Source organism: Bos taurus, chromosome 1, assembly GCF_002263795.3.
Source record: "Bos taurus isolate L1 Dominette 01449 registration number 42190680 breed Hereford chromosome 1, ARS-UCD2.0, whole genome shotgun sequence".
Taxonomy (NCBI): Eukaryota; Metazoa; Chordata; class Mammalia; order Artiodactyla; family Bovidae; genus Bos; species Bos taurus.
Window position 1 is genome coordinate 41,351,867 of NC_037328.1, and position 25,803 is coordinate 41,377,669.

General features: G+C 36.1%; 1 protein-coding gene across 15 annotated transcripts in view; it reads left to right on the forward strand.

Moving 5' to 3' along the window:
• The window catches only part of EPHA6 (EPH receptor A6), a 1,033,311-nt gene that overhangs the window by 377,608 nt on the left and 629,900 nt on the right, over positions 1 to 25,803 (forward strand). Inside the window, exon 4 of one of the 15 annotated variants that reach the window (XM_059887723.1) lies at positions 9,318 to 22,273. The exons of 13 other annotated variants lie outside the window; for them this stretch is intronic. In XM_059887723.1, coding sequence (XP_059743706.1) covers positions 9,318 to 9,349 — 32 coding nt within the window. In that variant the 3' untranslated portion in view covers positions 9,350 to 22,273. One more of the 15 variants, XM_024994009.2, reaches the window with a different exon arrangement.

Sequence of the window (25,803 nt, forward strand, 5' to 3'; positions counted from 1 at the left end):
TGAAATTACTCCTTGTCACCGTTCAACCTTGTATTCCTCAAAATGACTATTGTGAATATAAAAGCAAAATGGCGCCTTTGAAAAGTTTTGTGAATACAATGCGAATCATTTTCAAAAAGACTGTAAAATGAACAGTTTAAATTAGTAACCTAGGTATGACCCAGCTGTCAAGCATAATTGGTACTTGATGAGATTTTGTTGAATATAAAACTTAGTAACAAAATTCAAAGGGGAAAAAATAGTTACCTAAAGAAAAAAATTCCTTAAAGTTGCTGGGAAGAATTAATATATAATAAAATGCTAATAATATTTATTTATGCCTAAACTTTAATTGTGCTATGTAAAATTATCTCATATTATATGGACATTTGACCTATGAAAAAAATTCCAGTCCTGGAATCCATGCTGCATTTGATCAAAACTGCAGTTCTACTTTTGGCTACATCAGAAGTTCCAAGATGGTCATTTCTGGTGAACACTGATGGTTCCTAAAAATGTTTGCAAACTTAACCTGGTGAATTTTGAGATTATGTCTCAGAAAGTTATATAGTTGGTTTTTCTTCCAATAGAACTTACAAAATTAACTTAAACACAGAATGACAAATTATATAAAACCATGATTTAAAATTATTTATTTCAGTTAGCAAACATAAAACTACTGAAATGTAAGTGGTATTTTGTTGTGAAAATATTAAGAGCATAATGGCTGTATTCTACAAATATTTTGTTTGTTTTTAGAACAAGAAATTTTTTTTTGGTTTAGGATATTCATGATTTCATTAAATTGATCAAGCTGCCATTAAAATGAAACATACCAATGCATCATGAAGAAATTATTTGTTCTTTGATATAAACTATCCTTCGTGGCTCAAGACGGTAAAGAATCTGCCTACAATACAGGAGAGCTGGGTTCAATCCCAAGCTGGGAAGATCTGCTGGAAGAGGGAATGGCAACCCACTCCAGTAATCTTGCCTGGAGAATTCCATGGACAGAGGAGCCTGGCAGGCTACAATCCATCAGATTGCAGACAGTAGTACACGTCTGAGCATCAAGACACTGATACATCTAAATTATCATATATTGGGAAAATAGGTTCAATCCTTTTCTCTGTACAATAATAAATAAAAGTTTTATTTCATTTTCTTTTTCTCAGTATATTTTTGTACCCTTCTTTCTTTTAAAGTGACTGAACTGAATTAAACTTCTTGTAAAGCAAAACTATAACATTTGTAGTAATACATTGACTGTTATTATGCACCCATTTGATCAAATTTCAGTTCGCTCTATTTTTTGGTGTTGTTGAGAAGCTGGTTATGTTTTTAAGAGCAATCTGTTGGGTGACCTCAGATATGCAATTCAGGAGATGTAGTCAAGAAAGCAGTAATAAAGAAAAACTTTCAACTGTAATGTTGCTCTGCATTTAAAATACCAATACAATATTGTAAAGTAATTAACCTCCAATTAAACTAAATAAATTTATATTTTAAAAAATACCATCAGGTTCTCTTTTGTTGTTAAAATGGAAGACCTTATACCAGAACCAGAAAGACATGGGTGGGCTCTGTTCCTCTGCAGTATGCTGTACAGAACCTTCCAGAAATCATTTGGTTTCTCTAAGACCCATTTTATTCATTGAAAAAGGTGCCTAATAAAGCCATTCTCAAATACCTGAATGATTATAAACTTCATAATAAATATGAAAATGTCTCAATACAAAAATAATGTAATGCTATGTATTAGTTTTCTCTTGCTGCCATAACAAAATTATTAGCTTAAAGCAATGCAAAAATTTTATTCCCTAGTCTTTTTACATCAGAAGTCCAGGTTGATTCTGCTGGTTTCTCTGCTTTTCATTTCATCAGGCTGAAAGCACTGCGTTGGCTGGCTTGGGTCTTACTGGGAAGCTTTGAGAAGAACTGTAATGATTCCATGCTCATTCAGGTTGTAGGAACAATCTAGTTCTGTGTTTGTAGGACTGAGGTCCCATTAACTTGCCTACTCTCAGGTGGAAACTGCTTTAGTTCATAGAGGACAGTCAGATCCTTGCACACAGGTTCCTGAATCTCAGAGCCAGTAACAGCCATGTCACACCCTCTTCATGCTTGAAGACTTTATGACTGCCCCTTTTTGCCACCAATATCTTGCAGCTTTTCCGGTTTCATCTCTCTTATGCTTCCATCTAAAAAATTCTCTACTTTTCAGAGCTAATGTGATTAGATTAGGCCCACCCAGATGGATGCATAATCCAGGACAGTCTTATTTTAAGGTCTGTAGACTTAATTATATCTGCCAATTCCCTTGTACCATGAAGATAACATATTAATAGGTTCCAAGTATTAGGGCATTAAAACCTTTGGGATGCCATTATCCTACCTACCACATACTGTAATACAACTGTGAAAGTGAAAGTTGCTCAGTCGTGTCTGACTCTTTGCAATCCCATAGACTACAAAGTTTGTGGAATCCTCCAGGCCAGAATACTGGAGTGGAGAGTCTTTCCCTTCTTCAGGGGATTTTCCCAACCCAGGGATCAAACCCAGGTCCCCTACATTGTGGGCAGATGCTTTACTAGCTGAGCTACAAGGGAAGCCCAAGAATACTGGAGTGGATAGCCTATCCCTTCTCCAGTGGATCTTCCCAACCCAGGAATCGAACCTGGGTCTCCTGCATTGTAGGCAGATTCTCCCTGAGCTATCAGGGAAGCCCTAATACAACTGTGAAGTTATTTTATTAGCTCTATTGATGGATATAGGAGAATGAACTTGGAGAATTTGAATAATATTAATCAGAGTCAATAGAGTATTAATGTTAAGACAGGAGAGACTGAACCTCTTTTAGTCAGACATAATTTGATAAGAAATAAAATTAGAATGAAAGGAAAGGGGACTTGTGGGGTAAGAGGCCACTTAATAGACTTAACAAAATTTTTACCACAAATATAATGTAATAAAACTAATGTTAATTAAGCAAATGGATATGAACATATGTATTGCCTGAAATTATTTGTTTTAATTACCAGAGTTATTGATTCCAGTTTAGAGCAACTTTGATTAATATCAGGTTGAGAATATCGTAACTGAATATCCAAAGTATAATGAAATGAAAATATTAATAAAATTGAGTTATTACAAATGTATGTCATAGCTAAAACTACATATATCCATTTATATGTAGGCAAATCTGCATATATACAAATAAAATTTGCTCTATAATTTTGGCACCCCACTCCAGTACTCTTGCCTGGAAAATCCCATGGACGGAGGAGCCTGGAAGGCTGCAGTCCATGGGATCGCTAAGGGTCAGACACGACTGAGCGACTTCAATTTCACTTTTCACTTTCATGCATTGGAGAAGGAAATGGCAACCCACTGCAGTGTTCTTGCCTGGAGAATCCCAGGGACGGGGGAGCCTGGTGGGCTGCCATCTATGGGGTCGCACAAAGTCGGACACGACTGAAGTGACTTAGCAGCAATTTTTAGTTACTCTGGCATTAAAATAAATGCTTTATTCTTAATATTTTAAGTTCTTTTTAAATTTTTTATTGAAGTACCGTTTTACATTATAGATTTACAGTATTGTGCCAGTATCTTCTTTATAGAAAATTGACTCAGTTATGCATATATATGCATTTTTTAAATATTCTTTTCCATTATGGTGTATCACAGGATATTTAATAAATTTCCCTGTGAAATATATAAGGACATTGTTTACATCTTCAAAAAATTGAATGAGGCCTACTCGTGTTAGAGAAGGCAATCTGCTTTATTCATTTGGCTGATTCAAATCTTAATTCATCCATAAATACCCTTACAGGTAGATTTAGAATAATACTTGAACAAATGACTCAGGACCACATGACCCAAGCAGATTGAGACATAACATTAACCATAACAAGTACACCACTTTTGAACTTGGCACCCACACACGCATCCTATAACTGTACTTCAAATTACCAACATTTGCTGGATCATCAAAAAAGCAAGAGAGTTCCAAAAACATCAATTTCTGCTTTATTGACTATGCCAAACCCTTTGACTGTATGGATCACAATATACTGTAGAAAATTCTGAAAGAGATGGGCATACCAGACCACCTGACCTGCCTCTTGAGAAACCAGTATGCAGGTCAGGAAGCAACAGTTAGAACTGGACATGGAACAACAGACTGGTTCCAAATAAGAAAAGGAGTACATCAAGGCTGTATATTGTCACCCTGCTTATTTAACTTATGCAGAGTACATCATGAGAAACGCTGGGCTGGAAGAAGCACAAGCTGGAATCAAGATTGCCGGGAGATATCAATGACCTCAGATATGCAGATGACACCACTCTTACGGCAAAAAGTGAAGACCTAAAGAGCCTCTTGATGAAAGTGAAAGTGGAGAGTGAAAAAGTTGGCTTAAAGCTCAACATTCAGAAAACGAAGATCATGGCATCTGGTCCCATCACTTCATGGGAAATAGATGGGGAAACAGTGGAAACAGTGGCTGATTTTATTTTCCTGGGCTCCAAAATCACTGCAGAAGGTGATTGCAGCCATGAAATTAAAAGATGCTTACTCCTTGGAAGGAAAGTTATGACCAGCCTAGACAGCATACTAAAAAACAAAGACATTACTTTGCCAACAAAAGTCCGTCTAGTCAAGGCTATGGTTTTTCCAGTGGTCTTGTATGGATATGAGAGTAGGACTATAAAGAAAGCAGAGCACAGAAGAATTGATGCTTTTGAACTGCAATATTGGAGAAGACTCTTGAGAGTTCCTTGGACAGCAAGGAGATCCCACCATTCCATCCTAAAGGAGATCAGTCCTGGGTGTTCATTTTAAGGACTGATGTTGAAGCTGAAACTCCAATACTTTGGCCACCTGATGCAAAGAGCTGACTCATTTGAATTGACTCTGATGCTGGGAAAGATTGAGGGCGGGAGGAGAAGGGGATGACAGAGGATGAGATGGTTGGATGGCATCATTGACTCGATGGGTTTGGGTGGACTCTGGGAGTTGGTGATGGACAGGCAGGCCTGGCATGCTACGGTTCATGGGGTCACAAAGAGTTGGACACGACTGAGCGACTGAAATGAACTGAAGTCTCTGAATGCCCACTAAATCTCCTTCACCAGAAAAGGAGGTAAAGTATTATCTTCCTTGATAGAGGCAATTATTATGGTGGTTTGTCACCATAACATCCTTTGCTCCACATCTCAGAGAACTTATGTGGGGATTGTATAAGTTGCTGAATATGTCTGTTCCAATTATGTATTCCAGAACCGGGGGATAACCACAGAATGGGTTTGGGTGCCCACTGAAACCAGTGTGAGATGGACCTGAGCTAAAACTCCATTAACCTCCTGACTTCCATAAGACCCTACTATATGAAACACAGTGACATTTTGGGGTTTTTGCAATTAATATCAGATTATACCTACTGTCCATTAGTTTCCCAGTGCTTTGATTATTTCCATTCCCCTACTGCACAGTTATCCTAATGAACATCAGAAGATCCCTTTGGGGAAGTCTGGGAGAAAGATTAGTATAAATTGTTGGCAGTGTACCAGGCTCTTTCTTCAGTGGAACCTGGCTTTGCCTTCTATTCTAGGGCTTCTGGACTGTAAACTGGCTCACACTGGCAATTGTTTGAAAGGCTGTTTCTTTTTATGATTCAGGCTAGACTTTTGTTCTTCAACTTTTTGTTCTTCAAAACTTTTCTGCTTATACAGATCAAATAAGAATCTTATCATCCCCCTATCGATTTCCCTCCTGTGAACACCATAATCAACTAGCCAACACCATAGTCTGTGGGAATCAGACTGTTCTAATTGCTGATTTGACCTTTACTCTTCATTGAAGTAACTACTTCCATTATGCCTTGGCCTTTGAGTCACAATCCTTGGCCCCTGCCACCATAGGATCCAATAACTTCCATTGCATATTTCCTCATTCAGTGATTGCAGTTTCCACTGTAGGCTTGTCTACAGACCAGAGTGATCACACAGAGCATTTCAAAGGATGTCGGGGCTTAACCAAAAAATTTATTAATATTTTTGTACTCATGATGAAAGGTATGTCTCTAGACCCTCCCAGTGAGGTTGAGTAGGTCTTAAAAGACTTATTCACTGTAACATTCCAACCACCTATTTCTAAATTTATCATGTTTTTGTTAAAGTTTTTTTAAAAAACTACATATGCCTTACTTTCGTGGCAACCCTGACCTGACACTGATTTATAACATGTCAAGTCAAATGTCTGTCTTGACCAAATGTCACTAAAATCCCCATATAGTTATTTTTACCTTAATAAACTGATTAATATGCTTGCACTAAAGTATTTACCATTAGATCCAAATTTTGCTGCTTAGAACATTAATGAAAATAACATAACTTCATACATTTATTTTTCAACATTAAAATGTGTCTATTTTCAATACTTTGTCTAGCATTCTTTTGGGCCTACCAGCATCTGAGGCCTTTTCTTGTAAGGAAGAGCCCATCTCCATATGGAAATTGAAATGCCTGACTACTGCTTTCCAAGGCTTCTTTTTGTCAAGGGCATGACATGCTATAGGTTCTAAAAATGGGATTCACCAGTTGGAACTATCAGTTTCTTTTTGCTGCTGAGTAGTGGCAACTATGCAGCTATTTCCAGAGAGAGCAGAAGCAGCAGTTTTCTGAGCAGATTCCAGTGACTCAGCTGGTGGTTCACACTACAGCATCTAGTGTCCAGATCTAACTAGAAGATTTTAAGACAAGTCTATGCCATGATTTTGGATGTAGTTCTGAATCCAGTCCTCTAACTCTCCCAAAGACTCTTAGAGTTACCCAATATTCTTTCACTAAATTACTGTTCTGCCTTTATCAACCACATTCTGTCACACCACTGACCAACATCATTGTACACATTAGTAGAGATTATGTAAGAAAAAAATCCATATAAATATCATCACCGTTAATCATTATTTTGGATGGTTTTATTTTCTCTACACTTTGTGCAGAAAGATTTCTATAAGTTTAAACTACTTTTCTTGTGTTGTTTATTTTTTCTACTCTATACTTTTTAGTGTTATTATTTCCTTTAAAATAACAGAACAATCTCAGGATTGCTTTAAATCTTGTTTAAAATCAAAAATTGGAAATATTGAGTATTTGGTAAAGAATCCACCTGTAATGCCGGAGACCTGGGTTCAATCCCTGGGTTGGGAAGATCCCCTGGAGATGGGCATGGAAGCCCAGTCCAGTATTCTTTGCCTGCAGAATCCCATAGACAGAGGAGCCTGATGGGATATATTGTATTCATATGGCATATATGGTTCCTGGAAGATTCTATTTTGGGAGACAGTTCTTTCTTCATGATTAGCTAATTAACTCTAACTTTACTTTCCTCTCAGATTCTATTGACTCTGCTTTCATGAGGCCACTCACATATCTTTATACTGACTACCACCATCCTATTTTAGGGCCCCATTAACTCTTTCTGGACCTCTTATTTAATGAATCTTACTTTCTTTAATTCCTTCTTTCTCCAGTCTACTCTGTGGCCATTTAATCTTTCAAGAGAAGAACTCTTAGCTATAATCTTTTTTTCTCACCCCTGTCAACTAAGTTGAATATTAAATCCACAGCTTAACATGTATGACCCTGCACACTATGACTTCAGCTCACCTACTCAAACATATTTGTTAGTGTTCTCCTATGTATACAAAGTTAGGGTAAAACCACCTATTTTATTGTTGGTGTCTTTATTTTTGTATTTGCGTATCTTTGCTTGTGCTACTGTTACTGGCTCTTTCCTTAAGCCTGAGCAATAATCTCTTCCTTGAAGATACCATCCATACACCATTATCTCCCCAAATGTCTCCTGACTCCCCAGCATATAGCCTTCCTGTTTTCTGAAATCTCACAGAAGTTTACCTAAGTTCTACTTCAAGCATTAATAGTGTATTATATTTTTCAACACCAGATTATATATATTTCAGTAAATTATCCCCAATTTCATATCTTCTGCAGGGTATACATAGACATTAAATTTAATGAGTATTAAATGAGCATTCCTTAAATTTTATTCATGTAAATGTTTGGTGAGTTGCAAGTTGCATAATGATCATGGGCAGTGGAAATCAGAGCAAATAAATTTACAATATCTGGCTCTAAGGAGGAATGGAAAATGTCTGAGGCTGATAATGAGAAGACTCAGAGTATATGGACTGAAGTAAAAAAGACTAAAAGTGATTATTATTGCCTGGAGTCATTATGCCTGCCAATTAAGTTTTCTGCAGAAGGGAATGAAGCTTTCAGTAGCATCAATGAGCACCATTGTATGAAACAAATTACCTAGAAAGTAGTAAGTAAAAGAGCTTCATATCAGAAGTTGAAATGGTATTATCTTTTGGAGATTACTGATTTTTTGAAAGTGTATTTTTAACTAGACAATACAAATTGCAGTGTGAATTTGTCTATACAAAGCAAACTTGTAGGGCAGTCTGACAAATAGTCACTTGGTTTTGATTGAAAGACAAGTATATGACTACATTTCTGCACACCTGTGAAAATATGAGAAATTATCTCTTCTATTTTGATTAGGCTTACCTTCTACGGGACCTCTATGTTTCTTTAATATTGAATTTGGATGATTGTTTTATTATAGAAAGCAATTACTCTTCCAAAGGAAGTGTTTAATTTAATGGAACAAGCATTTAGTAATACCATCTATTGTTATTATGTGCAAATATATAAGTGCTACTATAAAGGACACTAGATATGGCTCCCAGTCCTGAATAAGTACATACTCTAAACAATTACTTTTACTTTAAAAAAAACCTTTATAATTTTAAAAAAAGATGATAATAAATAGAAAAACATGTATCCTTTCACCCTTTGTAGTTGAGTTGAAAAGCATGTACTTTTTTTTTTTTTTTCCTTTTAATCAAAAAGTCACACTGTGGATATTGCTTTCTGTGGTTAGAAAAATTCTGTGTTCTTTTATATCCTGAGTAAATTGCTTGTCATGTTAGGTTTGGAAAGTCAAATTAGAATACAAATTAAAAGTGTTTTCCTGAAATCCATTTGGTTGATATTTTAGAATCATTGCTTTTGGAAGAATATTTGGAAGAATATTGAATTAGAGTGTGGTACTAGGACTGCCATCCACAGTTGTTCAGGCTTCAGACTGTATAATTCAATGGGCTTCATAATACCCTTGTAATTTTGACATAATAAATGTCCTCTAAATCAGAGGAGATTATCATAACAAAATTTTGCTACGGTTGTTCATGTTTTATAACCACTGCTGATCAGCTGTTCCTCTGCTTCATGTCATCTTCATACAGGTCCTGGGCTGAAGACAAATCTTCTATATTGAATTTCTGGTCATACAACAGGCTGAACTCATATCTTCTATAATGAATTTCTGGTCATATGACAGGAAGCACACCTAGGTTCCAAGATTTCCATAACGAAATAATAGAGGAATTTTGGCTTATATTTTTTGGACAAAGTAATTTTAAATGACCACAGTTCATCAAGACAAAATTATATAATCTTGTCACAAAATAATGCAGGGAATTTTGGAGAACAGTAATATAATCTAGCATAGGTACCATTCATGTGAATGAATGCTGAAGCCTCTGTGTATTTTGTTTTACTTGGAATCTGAATTTTTATGTTTGGATTCTCCCTATACATTCATTTTAATTTAATTTCTCTAAAAAGTTACTATGTGTTGAGATTTTAATATTCAGATTTTAAGATCTTATTGAAAAACAATCTCTATCCAAATCAACTAAAGTATTGACATAGGCATATTAGTTTTTAGGTTCAAAGTCTGAATATTAATAATGAAGCTAGCCAGTTAACTCTCTGTGCTTTGAGATACAGGTGTTGTAAATGATCACTTTTCTTCTTTTGTGTTATCAGACTTAAAGAATAGTGTTTATTAAAATGTGGTTCATGAAGAACAGTCTAATTTATACAACTCATGTTAGTATACAGTCTGTTTAAAATTAACAATATTATTCATTAATAATTCTAATGGATATTAAATTTTGAAATCTAGCATATATGGAGGTCAGAAGTCTCATTAAAAAGGAGATAGCTCACAACTTTCACTATTAGTTCCATAGCATCAATTTTAATGCTATGAAACTTTAATTATTTATTTCACTACTACACTACTACACCTTAAAAAATTAAAAGTTTTAGACTTTATCTCTTTCCTTGATTTCAGAAATAGCAATACTGAATAGTCAGAGGTTATAATAGAATTACATTTTGGATAGACTTAGCCATGAAAATCCAATTTAGATTTTGTTTTTATAGTCTATTAATTCCATCTTTCACATGATGACATACGTCCTTAATTAAGTATATTTGTAGTGGTACTGTGGAATTTTAAATATCAATTGACATAAAGCCACTATGAGCTAATTATCATATGATTTTTGTTATGATTCAAAATATTGTGTTTGTAAATCCTGACATTTACCGTTTCATTTTCATCAAAGATTTTAACTCCACTGTTCTTTATTCTAAAGGACTCCTTTTTTATAGTCTACATGGAGTGACATCTTACACTGGTGTCAACTTATTATATATATTAACATTTATGTGTCAAATAGGACTCTGCTTTGCTGTTTCTAAAAGAGTCCAATACAGGTTCCTCCAGCACTGAAACAGGTTGTTGTTAATTCATTTGAGCTCCAGGTAAAGTTGTTTGCTGATATTTAGTGATTAATGTGGGGTGAAATATGTACATCTTCAAGCACTGAAATCCCATTCGGTGTGAAATTACATTTCCTAAGGCTAGATGTATGACAGACATGTGGTATCTTAGCTAATAAGACCCACAGATACAATAGCAGGCTCTCTTCTATTTCATGTTCAAACTAGAATGCACATTCATTTAGTTCATCAGCTAGTAGAATCACCTTCAATGTTTATATAATCTCCTTTTCTCCCCTCACTTTCTCTTCCTACCTCTCTTCCCATCTCTCCCTCATCTAGTTTAAATATCGTTGGTGTCTTGTATATATAATGTGATTCCATTGTATACATCTTTAGATGTTTATTATGGCATCTCTGACAATACTCATTCTCTCACATATCTCCCTGTTTCACTTTCATATTATAGAATCATTGCCCAATTAATATGAGTTAACAGATACATATTAGACACTAATGCTTCATAAAATGTAAACTTTTATCTTAATGCATAGAAATGGAGGAAACCAATAGAATGGGAAAGACTACAGATCTCTTCAAGAAAATTAGAGATACCAAGGGAACATTTTATGCAAATATGGGCTCAATAAAGAACAGAAATAGTAGGGACCTAACAGAAGCAGAAGATATTAAGAAGAGGTAGCAAGAATACACAAAAGAACTGTGCAAAAAAGATCTTCACAACCCAGATAATCACGATGGTGTGATCACTCAGCTAGAGCCAGACATCCTGGAATGTGAAGTCAAGTGGGCCTTAGAAAGCATCACTACGAACAAAGCTAGTGGAGGTGATGGAATTCCAGTTGAGCTATTTCAAATCCTGAAAGATGATGCTGTGAAAGTGCTGCACTCAATATGCCAGCAAATTTGGAAGACTCAGCAGTGGCCACAGGACTGGAAAAGGTCAGTTTTCATTCCAATCCCAAAGAAAGGCAATGCCAAAGAATGCTCAAACTACTGCACAATTGCACTCATCTCACACGCTAGTAAAGTGATGTTTAAACTTCTCCAAGCCAGGCTTCAGCAACACATGAACCGTGAACTTCCAGATGTTCAAGCTGGCTTTAGAAAAGGCAGAGGAACCAGAGATCAAATTGCCAACATCCGCTGGATCATCAGAAAAGCAAGAGAATTCCAGGAAAACATCAATTTCTGCTTTATTGACTATACCAAAGCCTTTGACTGTGTGGATCACAATAAACTGTGGAAAATTTTGAAAGAGATGGGCATACCAGACCACCTGACCTGCCTCTTGAGAAACCTATATGCACATGAGGAAGCATCAGTTAGAACTGGACATGGAACAACAGACTGGTTCCAAATAGGAAAAGGAGTACATCAAGGCTGTATATTGTCACCCTGTTTATTTAACTTATATGCAGAGTACATCATGAGAAACGCTGGGCTGGAAGAAGCAGAAGCTAGAATCAAGATTGCCAGGAGAAATATCAATCACCTCAGATATGCAGATGACACCACCCTTATGGCAGAAAGTGAAGAAGAACTAGAGCTTCTTGATTAAAGTGAATGTGGAGAGTGAAAAAGTTGGCTTCAAGCTCAACATTCAGAAAACTAAGATCATGGCATCCAGTCCCATCACTTCATGGGAAATAGATGGGGAAACAGTGGAAACAGTGTCAGACTATTTTTCTGGGATCCAAAATCACTGCAGATGGTGATCACAGCCATGAAATTAAAAGACGCTTACTCCTTGGAAGGAAAGTGCAACCTACCAGGCTCCTCCATCCATGGGTTTTCCAGGCAAGAGTACTGGAGTGGGGTGCCATTGCCTTCTCCAATGACCAACCTAGACAGCATATTAAATAGCAGAGATATTCCTTTGCCAGCAAAGGTCTGTCTAGTCAAGGCTATGGTTTTTCCAGTGGTATGTATGAATGTGAGAGTTGGACTATAAAGAAAGCTCCAAAGAATTGATGCTTTTGAACTGTGGTGTTGGAGAAGACTCTTGAGAGTCCCTTGGACTGTGAGGAGATCCAACCAGTCCATTCTAAAGCAGATCAGTCCTGGGTGTTCATTGGAAGGACTGATGTTGAAGCTGAAAGTCCAGTACTTTGGCCACCTGATGCGAAGAGCTGACTCATTTGAAAAGACCCTGATGCTGGGAAAGATTGAGGGCAGGAAGACAAGGGGATGACAGAGGATGAGATGGTTGATGTCGACTCAATGGACATGAGTTTGTGTAAACTCCAGCAGATGGTGATGGATAGGGAGGCCTGGCATGCTGCAGTTCATGGGGTTGCAAAGAGTCAGATACAACTGAGCGACTGAACTGAACTGAACCTCTAATTAATTCTATTATGTTCATGGTTTCCCTCATTTAACCTCACCTTAGAACTTTCATTTGAGTAAGTAAATTGACTTTCGCTTACTAAAAATAAAGTTTGTAGAGATTTTAAACCTGTAAGTATTTACCTAAAGTAATTTCATATGCAGTGCATAGACAAGAATAGAGAGGCCATAAAGGACTCAAAATTTAAGAAAAATGCACATGCTCCTGGTAAGCACTTGCTAAATACCCTCAGCAAATTTAGGAATAAGTAAGAAAGTTCTATATTAGATGAAGCTGTAGAGGGGAATAGAAACAGTTTTATGAGCAAATGATAGTATTAGTTACCATTAATGTAGTTTCTTCTCTATTCACAATTGAATCAAGAAATTCAAATCATATAGGCTGAAGGGCTATTCTTAGATAGCATCTTTAACACCTCAGGTAGAATCTGCATAAAAAAAAACCCTAAGTGAAGGTATGTGTACTCAGTCACTCAGTCGTGTCCAACTCTTTGCTCTTTGTGACCACATGGACTACACAGCCTTCCAGGGTCCTCTGTCCATAGCATTTCCTACGCAAGAATACTGGAGTGGGTTTCCATTTCCTTCTCTAGGGGTTCTTCCCGACCCAGGGATCTAACCTGTATCTCCTGTGTCTCCTGCATTGGCAGGCAGATTCTTTCCTACCAAGCCACCTAGGAAGTGAAGATATAATCACAGATAACGTTGCTAACTCAAAAACTTGTGCTGAAAAGACAGTAGGACACCAGGGAACCAGGATTAAGTCTGAGGGCAAATGAGAGAAATAAATTCCAAGGAATAACACCTAGGCACTCTGCATATTACTGACTGGAGGGCCTGAAAGCCCCATTTTTTTCTTGAGGATAATGCATAAACTAGTAATAAACTCACTATTAAGTATTGAAACTAGCCAGGAAAAAATTCTGTCTTAGCTAGAGAAAAAAAACAGTATTAGAACATGGGAGGTTAGTACCAGCTATCTGGAGGCTCAGATGGTAAATAATCTGCCTGCAATGCAGGAGACCTGGGTTTGATCCCTAGGTCAAGTAGATCCCCTGGAGAAGGAAATGGCAACCCACTCCAGTGTTCTTGCCTGCAAAATCCCATGGACAGAGGACCCTGATGGCTACAGTCCATGGGTCACACACGACTGAGTGATCAACACTCACTTTTCACACAGATTTATAAGTGAGAGAAGGCATTGATTCCACATGGTATGGAGACTAAAAAATGTTAAATTTGTGTCTGTTGAAAGAATAAGTGCAGAGATTTAAAAAAAAAAAGATTAGTACAGCTATTCATTCCAAATGCATAGAGGTAAATTATCTACTGAGTGAAAGATGATAGAAGTAGGTAAAGCTTGATTTTTTCAGTCATGGAAAAAGTCTAAGTAGGAAGATTAATGTGTAGAAGAGTGAGTATCAGTGGGTAGAATCTGGGACTAAAAAAGGTGGTCAGGAGTCCAGGCAGCCATGTTTAGAAGAAGTAAGAGATAATGAAGGTAGAAAGAGCAGGCATGGAGGGAAGCTCAACCTGAAAAAGATATTAAAGTAGAGCCAATAAGTCTTTGTGGAGAAGGAAATGGCAACCCACTCCAGTATTCTTGCCTAGAAAATCCCATGCATGGAGGAGTCTGGTAGACTACAGTCCATGGGGTCGCAAAGAGTCGGACACAACTCAGTATCTTCATTTTCACTTTTTCACCTTCAATAAGTCTTTAAACTGGTTTTGTGTGACGCTGGGTGAATTTAGAACCATAGCTAACTTCAAGAACAAAGCATTAGTGACAGTGAGAATGGTAACTCAATTATTATCAGAATTACAGCATTCTAGAGAAGGGACAGATTTGGCTATACAGGCACATAGTTAGCGAGTGGAGGAAACATGATCAGTTCAGTTTGGGACATAATGAGTTTACATATTCATCAAGTAAGATGGCTAGAAGATAAATTGTAATAGGGCTGTGTGATCTGAAAGGTGAAAGCCATAGAAATTACCAAGAGAGAACTCTGGAAGAACATGGACATGGGGAAACCTTAAAGAGTAAAACAGATTAAAATTAAGGAGTGGTTATAGAACAAGAAGTCTGTACAGTTAATACATATCAAAGCAGAACATTAAGAAGGAAACACATTGAGCATTGTGCAATGCAATGCAGAATTGAGAAACGCAACAGCTAACTGGTTCACAAGTGGCAACCTGAAAGGGTAGGAGTGGAGTCAGGTTGTAATGGGTTAAGGGTGTGGTGGCTGTCGGCATGAACATGACATGTATAAACTGATGTTTTAAAGTTTGCTGTGAGAAATAAAAATTTTATGTAGAAAATGCTTGCTTTTAATTTGTAAGATAAGGAAGCATCCCTACAATCGGATGTGTGCATTCCTAAAATTTTACAGAGGGAGTAAAATCAGCTCCTAAATGCACCACTATGCCTACTTATGATGTATTGTACACAGTAATAATTGAAAGGTAAAACAATTGTAATATATTTCATTTGGCTTTTCTTGTTATGTGAATGTGGAACTTTGTAATTACTCTATAGGTATGAGTCATCTTCATAATCATTTTGGTCTCTTTTTGGAGGGATCAAGAATAAAGCTGTAAAATCAGGAAGGAATCAAAAATAAATAACTAAATAAAATTTGCTGTGAGATAATGGTTTGACAGAGAGTGTGCGAGCTATGTACATGTTTCAAGAAATGTGAAATATGTAGGAGTAGGAACTATTAATACATCTTAGCTGTTCTGTATGTCCTGCAGAACTTTTCACAGTTCTTGGCACAGGGAAGTCTCTTACCAATTGTTGAATTAATGAGTAAATAAGCAAGAAAACCAGCTGAGAGGCTATTTACTTTCTTGTCCAGAGTCCTGAAACCTTGCAAATGTTTCATGAACAGATAGCTTAAGCAGATCTAACTGCACTATGATTCTCAGTCCTTCTAAAATTCCTGACCTGGTACTTATATATGGAGGAAACATGAATTGCTGAGACACAACAAGCAAATAAGCAAATAAAAACCAATCATACTGTTAAACACAATGCCAGTTTTTTTTTTTTTTTTTCTAATCTGTTGGACTGAATTAGATTCATTTTAAAGTATTGCTTCTCTTCTGTGAATATGAATCGCTGTAGATCTGGATACATCTTCTTTGATCATATCCCTCATATTTGATCATATACACATATTCCAAAGGTGTAATGTCCTAAAATAAAGGAATGTCTCTAAAACTTAGCTATGTACTTAATGTTGTACTATCTATCAGTACTTCAACTGGTTCCCTTGAATAATAGCATCATCATTCCCTTGCCTATTGCTCAAATGACTGGTTACATAGTACAACCAAACTCTTGTAGTTTCAAGGAGCAGAGAACATTTACATTTTTATTGAGCAAATAGCATGCTGTTCATGGCTTTGACCTTGGGTAACATGATCTGCATAGTGATTCATGATTAGCAGCAACAAAATTATTTCATAAGCTTACAGATTTCCATACAATATGACTTTTGAGTCTAACTTGCTAGATTTTGTCTTTTTCTATTACTTCTCATGCCATATATTGTATAAATGTATTGATCTTGTTTTGAAATATCTTAGAAGTTTTGACTAGACCTAGACTTAAATTTTGAGATGTTAAATAACTTGCTGGTTGTAATAAATATTAATATAAAATGCCATAAACTATATTTGAAATGTATTAAAACTTAAATGTCAAAAGTGACATGCTAGCAAATTCTAGAAATATGACATTTTAAATACTTTAAAATAACAAAAGTGCCACAGACTGGGTGGTTTATACAACAGAAATTTAATTAATTACAGTTCTGAAGGCTAGAAGTCTGAGACCAAGGCGTCTGCAAGGTTTGATTTCTTCCAGGACCCCTCTGCTTGGCTTAAAGATGACTGTCTTCTTCCTCTGTCCTCACTTGTCCTTTTCTCTGTTCATCCCTAGTATCTCTCTATGTGTCTTAATCTCCTTCTTTTACAAAGATATCAATTCGATTGGATAAGGGCCTATCTTGTTTTAACTCAATCATTTCTTTAAAAGCCCTATTTCCAAATATACTTACATTCTGTGATACTGAGGGTTAGAGCCTTAGCACATGTCATTCCATAACAATGAACTTAAAGTATTGGGTAGATTTTTGTGCTTACCCAGAAAAATTTCCAAGGTTCAGACAAATATAGAAAAATATGAAATACATATTTAGGAAACCCATTGTGGACAGAAAAACAAAGCTACTGCATTGTAGTAATTGAAGAGTTAGACTTATAATCAGATAATTTGGATTGTATTCCTCAAATATACTAAGATATAAAAGTGGAAGGAATTTTGGAAAATCGAATTACTGTTGTTTTAAGAAACAGAATGGCTGGATCAATTTTGCAAGTATTCCCAGCAAGTTTCCTCGTGAAATGATCAGTCTACTCTTTATTCAGATAAATTCAGCCTATAATACAAATAAGTGAAAATAGATGTTTATTATTGTAAATTTGTAGAATTTTAATTATTAACTATTATGGCAAATCACATATAATGCTTTTAAATGAAAACATGTAATATATGTATCTATTCTAAGCCTTTTACTTTGTTTTGTGAACATGTGTAGTATGCAAAATAAATGATGCAAGTATCATGTACAATTGCTCTGTTTATTAAATTCTATCTACAAATTTGAAGTTATCTAAAACAGTCTATTAGAATATATGGTAAACTCTTTTTGAAGTATCAGTACTAGACATACAGTGTTTGATAGGAATGGGAAAATTAGATTTATGACATAGATACCAATCTATGTAAGCCACCTGAAGCTTTTTCTTTTGAGTGTCACCACTGTCTGGATGGCTGCCTGGACAATGACTACCTCAGAGCCTTGGCTATATTTTTGATCCTGACCTCTGAACATACTGATTCAGTAAGGCCCAGGTATACCTGGATCAAATATAATTCCTCTTCTCTAAACTGAAAGATGGAGTAGAGAAAAGTGATAGCCAAGAGTTTTGGAAGGTAAGTCCTCCTGGTGGCCGTACCCCAGAGAAAAGACCCTGGTTCCTGCCTTTCTGGAGACTGGATAAGATGTCCCAGTGATTTTTCAAAAAATTTCACATCACTTTTATTTCTTTCATTTTCCTAGTTTGGCTTAGATTGCCTGCAACTAAAATAACCTAATGTATTCTCATAAAGCAACAATTTAAAATTATCCTGAGACAGACAATTGGTTCCCACTGGAATTCCCTCAGAATACTGACTTTCTCCCCCAAATATATCATCACAATTTTATATTATAAACTTGCTTATCTAAAAAGAAGCATAATTGGAAATAAATCTAAGAAATACATAGGATTTTCAGTCATGCATTGACAATTTTTATAAATTGGTTATCACCAATTGACTATACACTTTTTATTAGTTTATTGTGATTCCTCTGCTGAAATATAAGCAACACTTTGCATTATGGAGAATTAATGAAGTTGAGCTAACTGCATCTTAATCTTGTCAGAAACATCAAGAAATCATGCTAGTTTCAGGGGTTGTGATGATTCTGTACAGAAAAAAGTAGCTTCAGGAAGTCTTTTCTAGAAGAGAGTACTTTTAAGAAAGTTGGCATTTTCTTCATTGATATTTTCAAAAATTATGACTTCCCATACAGCTTCATACAAGACTCAGGATACAAGTCATTCTCTTTTAAATAAGTAAGTGTGAATTATATGAATGATAAACATAAGCCTATAGCCTTTGATTTGCTGAACAGTGGATGACTGCCTGGTACTATAGCCAGAGGAAATAATGATGAAACTTTACAATAAAAATGCTTCAGATCAGATCAATCGCTCAGTCGTGTCCAACTCTTTGCGGCCCCATGAATCGCAGCACGCCAGGCCTCCCTGTCCATCACCAACCCCCGGAGTTCACTCAGACTCACATCCATCGAGTCAGTGATGCCATCCAGCCATCTCATCCTCTGTCATCCCCTTCTCCTCCTGCCCACAGTCCCTCCCAGCATCAGAGTTTTTCCAATGAGTCAACTCTTCGCATGAGGTGGCCAAAGTACTGGAGTTTCAGCTTTAGCATCATTCCTTCCAAAGAAATCCCAGGGCTGATCTCCTTCAGAATGGACTGGTTGGATCTCCTTGCAGTCCAAGGAACTCTCAAGAGTCTTCTCCAACACCACAGTTCAAAAGCATCAATTCTTCAGCGCTCCACCTTCTTCACAGTCCAACTCTCAGATCCATACATGACCACAGTAAAAACCATACCCTTGACCAGACGGACCTTTGTTGGCAAAGTAATGTTTCTGCTTTTGAATATGCTATCTAGGTTGGTCATAACTTTCCTTCCAAGGAGTAAGCGTCTTTTAATTTCATGGCTGCAGTCACCATCTGTAGTGATTTTGGAGCCCAGAAAAATAAAGTCTGACACTGTTTCCACTGTTTCTCCATCTATTTCCCATGAAGTGGTGGGACCGGAGGCAATGATCTTCGTTTTCTGAATGTTGAGCTTTAAGCCAACTTTTTCACTCTTCATTTTCACTTTCATCAAGAGGCTTTTGAGTTCCTCTTCACTTTCTGCCATAAGGGTGGTGTCATCTGCATATCTGAGTTTATTGATATTTCTCCCGGCAATCTTGATTCCAACTTGTGTTTCTTCCAGTCTAGCATTTCTCATGATGTACTCTGCATTTAAGTTAAATAAACAGGGTGACAATATACAGCCTTGACGAACTCCTTTTCCTATTTGGAACCAGTCTGTTGTTCCATGTCCAGTTCTAACTGTTGCTTCCTGACCTGTATACAAATTTCTCAAGAGGCAGATCAGGTGGTCTGGTATTCCCATCTCTTTCAGAATTTTCCACAGTTTATTGTGATCCACACAGTCAAAGGCTTTGGCATAGTTGATAAAGCAGAAATTGATGTTTTTCTGGAATTCTCTTGCTTTTTCTATGATCCAGCGGATGTTGGAAATTTGATCTCCTGTTCCTCTGCCTTTTCTAAAACCAGCTTGAACATCAGGAAGTTCACGGTTCACGTATTGCTGAAGCCTGGCTTGGAGAATTTTGAGCATTACTTTACTAGCGTGTGAGATGAGTGCAATTGTGCGGTAGTTTGAGTATTCTTTGGCATTGCCTTTCTTTGGGATTGGAATGAAAACTGACCTTTTCCAGTCCTGTAGCCACTGCTGAGTCTTCCAAATTTGCTGGCATATTGAGTGCAGCACTTTCACAGCATCATTTTTCAGGATTTGAAATAGCTCAACTGGAATTCCATCACCTCCACTAGCTTTGTTCGTAGTGATGCTTTCTAAGGCCCACTTGACTTCACATTCCAGTATGTCTGGCTCTAGGTCAGTGATCACAGCATCGTGATTATCTGGGTCATGAAGATCTTTTTTGTACTGTTCTACTGTGTATTCTTGCCATCTCTTCTTAATTTCTTCTGCTTCTGTTAGGTCCATACCATTTCTATCCTTTATTGAGCCCATCTTTGCATGAAATATTTCCTTGGTATCTCTGATTTTCTTGAAGAGATCCCTAGTCTTTCCCATTCTGTTGTTTTCCTCTATATCTTTACATTGATCACTGAAGAAGGCTTTCTTATCTCTTCTTGCTATTCTTTGGAACCCTGCATTCAGATGTTTTCCTTTTCTTTTCTCCTTTTCTCCTTTGCTTTTCGCTTCTCTTCTTTTCACAGCTATTTGTAAGGCCTCCCCAGACAGCCATAATGCTTAAACATGGCTAAATTCTTCTTTTTTTCTTATAAAGGAAGTCTATATATTTTTTAATTTATTTTTTTATTTAGGTTTAACATTATTTTCAATATTATTTGAAAATGCATATTTTTAAGGCTCAGCAGGAAGTGGTAGTGTTCATCTCATTTTACTGGTCAGCTTAATTTTATTTAATAATAATTTGCACTCACAATTCATAATAGCTTTTCATATACTTACTGCCTTAACTTTGACATATGACATATGTAGTGTGTTACCCCATTTTCAGATAAGAAGATGTAACCAAGCAGAGTTAATGTTTCCAAAAATCATTGCTCTCTCTGATTAGTTTTAAATAAAAGTCATAGCTTTGACTAGATAGACTAGTGGGAATGGCAAACCACTTCAGTATTCTTACCTTGAGAACCCCATGAACAGTACGAAAAGGCAAAATAAACATATAGATATGGCACATGAAAAGATGTTCAATGTTGCTAACTATTAGAGAAATGAAAATCAAAACTACATCCAGGTACCAGCTCACACCAGTCAGAATAGTCATATTAAAAGAGTCTAACACTAACAAATACTAGAGAGGGTGTGGAGAAAAGGGCTATATTGTTACAGGGCTTCCCTGTAGCTCAGAAAGTAAAGCATTTGCTTGCAGTGTAGGAAACTTGGGCTCTATCCCTGAATCAGGAAGATCCTCTGGAGAAGGGAATGGCAATCCACTAGTATTCTTGCCTAGAGAATTCCATGAACAGAGAAGCATAGTGGGCTAGAGTCCATGGGGTCGCAAAGAGTCAGACATGACTAGGCGACTAACACTATAACGCTATACTGCACTGTTAGTGGGACTAAACTGGTACAGCCATTATGGAAAACTGGAGAAGAAAATGGCAACCCATTCCAGTATTCTTGCCTGGAAAATTCCATGGACAGAAGAGCCTGGCAGGCTTCAGTTCATGGGGTCGCAAAGAGTCGGAAATGACTGAGTGACTGACCACACACATGATGGAAAACGATAAAGATGTACCTTAAACAAAAAAAAGCAAACTAAAAATAGAATTGCTGTATGATCCAGCAATCCTACTCCTGGGCATATATCTGGCTGCTGCTGCTGCTAAGTCCCTTCAGTCATGTCCGACTCTGTGTGACCCCATAGACGGCAGCCCACTAGGCTCCCCTGTCCCTGGGATTCTTCAGGCAAGAACACTGAAGTGGGTTGCCATTTCATTCTCCACATCTCAAAAATATACAAGCAATTCCTACAGCTCAATTCCAGAAAAATAAATGACCCAATCAAAAGATGGGCCAAAGAACTAAATAGACATTTCTCCAAAGAAGACATACAGATGGCTAACAAACACATGAAAAGATGCTCAACATCACTCATTATCAGAGAAATGCCAATCAAAACCACTATGAGATACCATTTCACGCCAGTCAGAATGGCTGCGATCCAAAAGTCTACAAGCAATAAATGCTGGAGAGGGTGTGGAGAAAAGGGAACCCTCTTACACTGTTGGTGGGAATGCAAACTAGTACAGCCACTATGGAGAACAGTGTGGAGATTCCTTTAAAAATTAGAAATAGAACTGCCTTATGATCCAGCAATCCCACTGCTGGGCATACACACTGAGGAAACCAGAATTGAAAGAGACATGTGTACCCCAATGTTCATCGCAGCACTGTTTATAATAGCCAGGACATGGAAGCAACCTAGATGTCCATCAGCAGATGAATGGATAAGAAAGCAGTGGTACATATACACAATGGAGTATTACTCAGCCATTAAAAAGAATACATTTGAATCAGTTCTAATGAGGTGGATGAAACTGGAGCCTATTATACAGAGTGAAGTAAGCCAGAAAGAAAAACACCAATACAGTATACTAACGCATATATATGGAATTTAGAAAGATGGTAACAATAACCCTGTATATGAGACAGCAAAAGAGACACTGATATATAAAACAGTCTTTTGGACTCTGTGGGAGAGAGAGAGGGTGGGATGATTTGGGAGAATGGCATTGAAACATGTATAATATCATATATGAAACAAGTCGCCAGTCCAGGTTCGATACACGATACTGGATGCTTGGGGCTTGTGCACTGGGACGACCCAGAGGGATGGTATGGGGAACACATGTATACCTGTGGCAGATTCATTTTTTTTTTTTATTTAATTTTTAAACTTTACATAATTGTATTAGTTTTGCCAAATATCAAAATGAATCCACCACATGTATAGATGTGTTCCAGGATTCATTTTGATATATGGCAAAACCAATACAATATTGTAAAGTTAAAAAATAAAATAAAATTTTAAAAATGTGTGTAATATATATGTATATGTATATGTATTAAATTTAGCCATAAATAAGAAAAAAAATGGACACACCCCAGTATTCATAGCTATACAATTTACAATAGCCAAATTCGGAAGCAGCGTAAATGTCCAAAGACAGATATGTGGATAAGGAAGATGTGGTATATATACACAGTGGAATACTACTTAGCCATAAAAAGAAAGAAATATCTACACCAGCACCCACTAATCCCTGCAGTGCTCTTTGGTAACCATGATTTTGTCTGTGAGTCTATTTCTGCTTTGTAAATAAGTTCATTTGTGCCATTTGTTTTAGATTCTTCATCTAAGTATACCATGTGGTATGTGTCTTTTTCAGACCTAACTTCACTTAGTGTGATAATCTCTGCTGCTGTTGCTGCTAAGTTGCTTCAGTCGTGTCCGACTCTGTGCAACCCCATAGACGGCAGCCCACCAGGCTCCCCCGTCCCTGAGATTCTCCAGGCAAGAACACTGGAGTGGGTTGCCATTTCCTTCTCCAATGCATGAAAGTGAAAGTGAAGTCACTCAGTCATGTCCGACTCTTCGAGACCCCATGGACTGCAGCCCAGCAGCTCCATCCATATTGCTGCAAATGGCATTATTTCATTTTCTTTTTAAAAATGTTTTTGAAGTATAGTTAATTTACAACATTGTTAGTTTCAAGTGTACAGCACATGGATTCAATTATATGTATATAGGTTATTTATGTATATATATAACCTGAATATTGTATAGGCTATTGCACAGTATTGAGTATCTTTCCCTATGAACTATAGTAGGTCCCTGTTGTTTACTTACTCACTATACAGTACTGTGTCTGTGTAAATCCCAAACTCCTAAAAAAGAATAAAATAATGCCATTTTCAGCAACATGGATTGACCTAGAGATTAGCATATTAAGTGAAGTAAATCAGATCAAAACAAGTATCATATGATATTACTAATATAGCTGCTACACAGGTGTCACAGTGGTAAAGAAGCTACCTTCCAGTGCAGGAGATGCAAGAGATGTGGGTTTGATCCCTGGGTCAGGAAGATCCCTTGGAGTAGGAAATGGCTGCTCTCTCCTGTGTTCTTGCCTGGAAAATTCTGTGGACAAAGGAGCCTGACAGGCTACAGTCCATGTGGTTGTGAAGGGTTGAACATGACTGAGCACACACACACACATCACTTATATGTGGAATCAATATTGTAAAGTAATTAGCCTCCAATTAAAATAAATGAATTTATATTAAAAAAAATAAAATATGACACAAATGAACTTATTTAAGAAACAGACTCACAGACAAAGAAAGCAAATTATGATTACCAAAGGGGAGAGGGCATGGGTTAGGGATAAATTAGGAGTTTTGGATTAGCAGATTCAAACTACTTTATATAGAATGGAAAACAACTGTGACCTACTGTATAGCACAAGGAATTATATTCAATATCCTATAATACATCATAATGGAAAATAATATGGAAATATATATATGTATATCCAAATCACTTTTCTGTACACCAACTAACACATCATTCATTATAAATTAGCCTTAATTAAATATAAATAAATAAATACAATTCCTTAACATGGAAAAATTATCACAATAAATTAATTAAATACAAGTTAAAGCAATGCATACAACTTTAAATAATGAATTATTAAGTAATAGGAAAGTATGAATACTCAAGGATAGTAAGCAACAAGAAAATCAATCCTCTCATATAAAACTATTAAAGTCGGTAACACTGTTCTGCTGGCAATTTAGTAACATTTTGAAAAGCAATATAATTTCTTACTATTATTTAAAATCCCATTAGGAATTTATCCTGAGAAAGTAATCCTGAATCAGCATTAGCAGTTTTCCAACAAAATTTTATTTTTTTTAAATTGTAAGATAATACAATATATTAATAGATAATTCAATTACTATACATCATATATTTAAAATACTATGCAATCATTAAATGATCATGTTGAAATCTACTTAAGAACTTAGAATGATGTTTATAGCTTAGTAATTTCAAATAATGATTTTTAATAATTTATATATACATAAATGCATACATATATACACAGATAAATCTATAGTATATATATATATATATATATATACACACACACACACGTTTACAAATAAAATTGTATATCCTTAATAAAAACATTTCAGAGATATGTATCATATATTAGCAAAGATGTTTTCCCTAGTCTGATTGAGAACATTTTTTTTGCTTGTGTATATTCTACATTTTCTTCATTGAACATGAATCTCCTATTATTAACAACCATAAAATTTATTTTAATTATTTTACTTATGTATAAATACAGTTTTTTTTATTTATCATTTCATCTGAATGCTATGAAAAGTGATGAGTTAATGACTGTAGAACATTTCTAAATACCTAGAACAGGAGTAAAAGTATTAACTTCAGTAAGTAGTATGATTTCTTTTACAGTTAAAACACTATAACGGATGACACAGAAATGAGATTATACTAAATTATGCCATTTTTCAGCTGTATTTTGTGTCCTGACTGTATTTTATGAGTTAAAGCAGAATAGTCTTTATAACCGTAATTCAGTGTCTTGCAGATACTTATTTTAAGGCTAAAATAAAGGAATATGATGAAGGTTATTAATGTTATTTAAAAATCATGTAAAATATTTTATTCTAGAAATAATTTTGTTTTGTCAATATCTTTTATTTTCTTTAATTAAAGTAATGACTTCACTTTATAGTACTAA